This window comes from Sinocyclocheilus anshuiensis, unplaced genomic scaffold (genome assembly GCF_001515605.1).
Source record: "Sinocyclocheilus anshuiensis isolate Anshui unplaced genomic scaffold, SAMN03320099.WGS_v1.1 scaffold1074, whole genome shotgun sequence".
NCBI classification, from domain to species: Eukaryota; Metazoa; Chordata; class Actinopteri; order Cypriniformes; family Cyprinidae; genus Sinocyclocheilus; species Sinocyclocheilus anshuiensis.
Window position 1 is genome coordinate 489,860 of NW_015539894.1, and position 7,269 is coordinate 497,128.

At 48.2% G+C, this 7,269-nt stretch overlaps 1 protein-coding gene across 1 annotated transcript in view; it reads right to left on the minus strand.

Moving 5' to 3' along the window:
* The window catches only part of LOC107685901 (NACHT, LRR and PYD domains-containing protein 12-like), a 23,009-nt gene extending 16,359 nt beyond the window's left edge, over nucleotides 1-6,650 (minus strand). The window contains exons 1-3 of the mRNA XM_016482633.1: nucleotides 6,500-6,650; nucleotides 6,133-6,292; nucleotides 5,384-5,770 (exon numbers count right to left, since the gene is read on the minus strand). Coding sequence (XP_016338119.1) covers nucleotides 5,384-5,770; nucleotides 6,133-6,292; nucleotides 6,500-6,650 — 698 coding nt within the window. The remainder of the gene's footprint in view (nucleotides 1-5,383; nucleotides 5,771-6,132; nucleotides 6,293-6,499) is intronic.
* Nucleotides 6,651-7,269: the final 619 nt, after the last annotated feature.

The window sequence follows — 7,269 nt, forward strand, 5'->3', positions numbered from 1 at the left end:
CTCGGGAGAGGGTGCCCTCCGGAGGCCATCGGAGAGAGCCACAGAGGCCTGATTCGTGACAGAGCCCCCCCCCTGCGAGCGGCTCCTGAAGCGAGGAGGAGAACGACGCCGAGGCCTTCCACGGGAGCGAGTGGCTGGTTTGCGAGAATGGGTTCTATGAAATTCAGTAGTGAGTGAAGGGTCCAGGATATCCTGAGAATTAACCCACGATCTCTCCTCAGGACCATACCCCTCCCAGTCAATGAGGTATTGCAGTAACCTGCCCCGGCGTCGGGAGTCCAGGATTTCCTGCACCTGGTACGCCTCCTTGCCATCCACAATGATGGGAGGGGGACTCTCGTTCACGGCCTCCTCCTGGTCCCGCTCTCCTCTCGGACAACCGGCGGGCTTAAGCAGAGAAACATGAAAGGTGGGTGAGATACGATAACTTGAGGGAAGAGCCAAACGGTAAGATACAGGTGTGATTTGTCTAATGATTTTATATGGACCCACGTACCTGGGACTCAACTTCTTGCACAGGAGCCGAAGGCGAAGGTCTCTTGTGGAGAGCCAGACCCATTGTCCTGGGGTGTAAGCGGGACCTGACCTCCTGTGACGGTCGGCCTGTTCCTTGACCCTGCGGATGGCGCGTTGGAGGTGCACATGAGCAGCATTCCATGTTTCCTCACTTCGTTGGAGCCAGTCGTTGATGGCAGGGAGCTCTGAGGGTTCTCCGGACCAGGGAAACAGGGGTGGTGGGAAACCGAGTACACATTGAAAAGGCGTAAGGCCGGTGGATGGTTTGCGGAGAGAATTCTGTGCGTATTCCGCCCACAGGAGGAAGCGACTCCAGTCGTTCTGATTCTGATGGCAATAGGCACGCAGAAAGCGGGTAAGCTCTTGGTTTAATCTCTCTACCTGGCCATTCGACTGTGGGTGGTATCCAGAGGTGAGACTGATGTTAATGTTGAGGTGTTGGCAGAACGCGGACCAAACTCGGGAAGTGAACTGAGGGCCACAATCCGAAACAATGTCCTCAGGGAGTCCGTAAAAATAGTACAGCAGAGTACCTCTGCTGTTTCAAAGGCTGTGGGGAGTTTACTTAGGGATATGAGAACTCGGGAAGTGAACTGAGGGCCACAATCCGAAACAATGTCCTCAGGGAGTCCGTAAAAATAGTACAGCAGAGTACCTCTGCTGTTTCAAAGGCTGTGGGGAGTTTACTTAGGGATATGAGACGGCATGCCTTGGAGAAACGATCAATTACTGTTAGGATGGTGGTATAGTTCCTTGAGCTGGGGAGATCAGTGACAAAGTCTATGGCTATGTGTGACCATGGCCGTCGGGGAACAGGAAGTGGCTGAAGAAGACCTGCTGGGCGCAGGTGGGAAGATTTGGAGACGTTACAAATGGTACACTGATGAACAAAATTAATGGTATCCGCTTGGAGAGTGGGCCACCAGAAGCGGTTAGAGATGAGTTGAATGGTGGCCGTAATTCCTGGGTGAACTGCGCTGGGGCAGTTATGGACCCATTGCATCACACGATGACGAAGGCTAGGAGGAACATAGGTACGATCAGGAGAACATTCTGGCGGAGGGGGTTCACTGATCTGGGCCTCTGCAATTTCTGTCATAATGTCCCATTGAACAGGAGTGAGAATGAGGTTAGAGGGGATTATGGGTTCCTTGGATGGTGGGATCTGAGCTGATTCGAACTGCCTGGAGAGAGCATCTGCCTTAGAATTCTTTGAGCCAGGACGATAGGTTACTTTGAAATTGAAATGAGCGAAAAATAGGGACCATCTTGCCTTCCGTGGATTGAGTCGTTTGGCCGATCTGAGGTACTCGAGGTTGCGGTGATCCGTAAGAACAACAAAGGGAAGTTTGGCCACCTCCAACCAGTGACGCCATTCCTCCAAGGCTGCTTTCATGGCTAGAAGTTCCCGATCTCCTACATCATAGTTCTGCTCAGCAGAGTTGAGTTTCCCTGACGCTGAGAGAGTATGGCTCCGATGCCTGTGTTGAATCCATTCACCTTCACGAAGAACTCTAATTCAGGGTCAGGATGGTGAAGAATGGGCGCGGAGGTGAAATGTTCCTTTAGCTGTTGAAATACCATGGTGGCAGATGATGACCAGAGTAGACGGCGTTTATTTCCTCTTAGCATGGAGGTGAGAGGTGCTGCAATGGTGCTGATCACATTTCTCAATCTTGGCATATAGTTGATTATCAATGAGCCTCTGAAGAACTGCCCGCACGTGCTGCACATGGGAGTCCAGGGTATCCGAATAAATCAAGATGTCATCAATATAGACTATGACCCCTTGGTTCAGCATGTCACGGATAACATCATTAATGAAAGCTTGGAAGACTGAAGGACTGTTGACCAATCCGAACGGCATATCAAGATATTCATAGTGCCCTAACGTTGTCGAGAAAGCCATCTTCCACTCGTCTCCCTCCCGAATGCGAATCAGATTGTAGGCGCTGCGAAGGTCGAGCTTGGTGAAATATTTAGCAGTGCGAAGTTGCTCCAGAGCTGCTGGGACTAGAGGTAGAGGGTAACGGAATTTGACTGTTATATCATTGAGACTGCAATAATCAATGCATGGTCGGAGACCTCCCTTTTTCTTCTTGACAAAGAAAAAGCTAGCTGACGCAGGTGAGGTGGATGGTCTAATGAACCCCTTTGACAGCTCCTCCTCAATATATGCCTTCATGGCCTCAGATTCTGATTGCGATAGTGGGAAAACTCTACCTCTAGATGGGCTTGATCCTGGAAGAAGATCGATAGCGCAGTCACTGAGTCGGTGAAGAGGAAGTTGTGAGGCCTTGGTCTTACCGAAAGCATCAGCGAGGTCATGGTACTCAGAGGGTACTCCCGGAACCGGTGAATCATCTGTTATCTGGGCTGGTCGTGGAGAGGAGTGCGATAGGTTAGTGAGCAAACAATTCTGTTGGCAGGAGTCAGACAATTGTAGAATCTGTTTAGTTGTCCACAACATTCTTTTGCATAGACTAGAAAACTTTGTTGGCATTAATGGAAGTGCATTAGCATGGTTCAAATCGTACTTATATGACTGCCATCAATTCGTAGCAGTGAATAAAGAGGTTAAAAGCGCTATATAAATAAAGGTGACTTGACTTGACTTGTCCATGAAATTCAGGGGTTGTGTCTTTCTAGCCAGGGCAGGCCAAGGATGATGGGATTCTGAGGAGATTCAATGGCGAATAGGCGGATGGTTTCCGTGTGAAGTATGCCAGTTCAGAGACACAGATCCTTGGTGATGAACTTGACCTGTCCTGTGCCCAAAGGACGTCCATCCCGCAGCCCCCGAATCTATCAATGCTACGGTCTCTGTACATTTACCATTAAACATTAGAGCAATGGGAACTTCTAGCCAGTTAATGGAATCAGGAGTAGAACTCACCGTAGCGGAACTTCGAGCAGCAGGACGAGTAGGACAAGAGGCTCTCAGATGGCCGGATAGACCGCAGTAGAGACAGAGATGATTACGAATTCTTCTCTCTCGTTCTTCATTTGTGAGGCGAGTGAAACCAATCTGCATGGGTTCCGATTCAGAGGAGAGACACAGAAAGAGGGAGGTTATGAGTATTGGCAAACCGCCCAAAAGACAACTATCCCGCAGCCCCCGAATCTATCAATGCTACGGTCTCTGTACATTTACCATTAAACATTAGAGCAATGGGAACTTCTAGCCAGTTAATGGAATCAGGAGTAGAACTCACCGTAGCGGAACTTCGAGCAGCAGGACGAGTAGGACAAGAGGCTCTCAGATGGCCGGATAGACCGCAGTAGAGACAGAGATGATTACGAATTCTTCTCTCTCGTTCTTCATTTGTGAGGCGAGTGAAACCAATCTGCATGGGTTCCGATTCAGAGGAAACTGTGACCGCTTGAGTATACACAGGAATGTGGCGAGGGGCATGTCGTGCACACATTAAATTATCAATGCGAATGGAGAGATCAATTAATTGTTCGAGGGTCTTCCCCTCGTCACGGCAGGCGAGTACTGACTTTAACTCGGCAGTGAGTCCCTTGCGATACAGCAGTTTAAGTGGTTCGTCCTCCCATCCTGACTGTGATGCGAGGGTGCGGAATGAGAGAGCATAATCCGCAGCTGTGCTTCGTCCTTGTCGTAGAGCGAGTAACTGTTCTTCAGGCTCCTTTCCGCCCGCTGAATTCTCAAAAACCTTGCAGAAACGTCTCAGAAAGCAGTCAAATGATGGAAATGACACCCGTCTCCCCTCCCAAGCAGCAGTGGCCCAGTCCAGAGCTCGTCCAGTCAACAATGAGCAAACAAACAAAACCCGACTATCTTCGGTGGGGTATAACTGCAGTTGTTGATTTACAAACATGGAGCATTGTAATAGAAAGACCTTACATCTTTCCGGTGAGCCGTCGAATTTCTCGGGAAATGCCAGATGTGGGCTGGTAGACGAGTGACTGGGACTGGGAATAGTTTGTGACGGAACGGATGGAGGAATGTTGGGCTCAGGCATGGTGACGCGAAGGGCTTGTAGCGTCCTCACCATCTCTTCCGTGAGCGAGGTGAGTCGTTACAGCTGTTGTTGATGAGACGCTAACATGGAGGCTTGGGCAGAAACCTCAGTGGTGAGCTTATAAAGAGCTGCTGGATCTGTGTTCGGTGAAGTCTTGTGTAATGAGGGGTCAGAGGCGTGCGGATCCATTTGCAGCTTTTATTAAATAAATAGCAGAGTCAAACAGGCAGTAATCAATCAACGGCGTCAGGAACAACAGGGACAATCCAGGAGAGTAAACAGTAACAGAGCGAGGGTCGGGGAAGGTGGCAGAGAATCACACTAGAATGAACAATCCAAGATAATACACGAGAGATCAAATAGACGGGATAAACGCTCAGAGATGTTAGCCGTGGCAAAACAAGACTTTGCGAAAACTAAGAGTCTGGATGCTGCTTAAATGGGGAAGCTAAGGGGAAACACCTGTGCCAGTAATCAGTCCCAGGTACGGGGTGTATGGGAAATGGAGTCCATGAATGCTAGTATTCAGGAGAGGGTGCCCTCCGGTGGCGGTCGGAGAGAGCCACAGAGGCCTGATTTGTGACAACACCACACATTGCCACAATTTACCACACTCTACATGCATAAAAAAGATAATACAAAATTATATATTTTTAATTTGTTCATGTATGTTTTTTATTAATTCATCCCTTTATTACTAATTTTTAATATTTTATTTACTTTGTTTTCGTTAAAACGTGGCTATTTGTTTGTTTTCTCATTTTAGTTGACTTCCTACTGTGAAAATAAGTAAAATACACTCAAGATGTATTATCACAACAACAAAAACTAATTTAATTCAGAAGTGACTTTAAATAATAAAATTATTTAACACTTACAGAGCTTTTCTGCAGTTGATCGCAGCTGGTACCAGTCTTCTTCTCCCCTCATCTGATGTGTTGTATTTCTTGAGGTCCAGCTCATCCAGCGGCTCCTCTGACATCTGAAGCATGTAGGTGATTGTTGAGCAGTGAGCAGGAGAGAGTTTCTTCTCTGAGTGCTTGTCTGACTTCACAAACTCCTGAATCTCTCTGGACAGAGTCTGATCTTTCACTTCCAGCAGACAGAGGAACAGATTGATGGATCTTTCAGTGGAGAGTCCATGTCCATCTTTGATCTTCTCTTTAATGAACTGTGTGGTTTTCCTGATGCTCTCTGAGCTGTTCTCTGTGTGTGTCAGTAGATCCTGTAAGAGTCTCTGATTGGACTCCAGTGAGATACGGTCTCTGTACATTTACCATTAAACATTAGAGCAATGGGAACTTCTAGCCAGTTAATGGAATCAGGAGTAGAACTCACCGTAGCGGAACTTCGAGCAGCAGGACGAGTAGGACAAGAGGCTCTCAGATGGCCGGATAGACCGCAGTAGAGACAGAGATGATTACGAATTCTTCTCTCTCGTTCTTCATTTGTGAGGCGAGTGAAACCAATCTGCATGGGTTCCGATTCAGAGGAAACTGTGACCGCTTGAGTATACACAGGAATGTGGCGAGGGGCATGTCGTGCACACATTAAATTATCAATGCGAATGGAGAGATCAATTAATTGTTCGAGGGTCTTCCCCTCGTCACGGCAGGCGAGTACTGACTTTAACTCGGCAGTGAGTCCCTTGCGATACAGCAGTTTAAGTGGTTCGTCCTCCCATCCTGACTGTGATGCGAGGGTGCGGAATGAGAGAGCATAATCCGCAGCTGTGCTTCGTCCTTGTCGTAGAGCGAGTAACTGTTCTTCAGGCTCCTTTCCGCCCGCTGAATTCTCAAAAACCTTGCAGAAACGTCTCAGAAAGCAGTCAAATGATGGAAATGACACCCGTCTCCCCTCCCAAGCAGCAGTGGCCCAGTCCAGAGCTCGTCCAGTCAACAATGAGCAAACAAACAAAACCCGACTATCTTCGGTGGGGTATAACTGCAGTTGTTGATTTACAAACATGGAGCATTGTAATAGAAAGACCTTACATCTTTCCGGTGAGCCGTCGAATTTCTCGGGAAATGCCAGATGTGGGCTGGTAGACGAGTGACTGGGACTGGGAATAGTTTGTGACGGAACGGATGGAGGAATGTTGGGCTCAGGCATGGTGACGCGAAGGGCTTGTAGCGTCCTCACCATCTCTTCCGTGAGCGAGGTGAGTCGTTACAGCTGTTGTTGATGAGACGCTAACATGGAGGCTTGGGCAGAAACCTCAGTGGTGAGCTTATAAAGAGCTGCTGGATCTGTGTTCGGTGAAGTCTTGTGTAATGAGGGGTCAGAGGCGTGCGGATCCATTTGCAGCTTTTATTAAATAAATAGCAGAGTCAAACAGGCAGTAATCAATCAACGGCGTCAGGAACAACAGGGACAATCCAGGAGAGTAAACAGTAACAGAGCGAGGGTCGGGGAAGGTGGCAGAGAATCACACTAGAATGAACAATCCAAGATAATACACGAGAGATCAAATAGACGGGATAAACGCTCAGAGATGTTAGCCGTGGCAAAACAAGACTTCACGAAAACTAAGAGTCCGGATGCAGCTTAAATGGGGAAGCTAAGGGGAAACACCTGTGCCAGTAATCAGTCCCAGGTACGGGGTGTATGGGAAATGGAGTCCATGAATGCTAGTATTCAGGAGAGGGTGCCCTCCGGTGGCGGTCGGAGAGAGCCACAGAGGCCTGATTTGTGACAACACCACACATTGCCACAATTTACCACACTCTACATGCATAAAAAAGATAATACAAAATTATATATT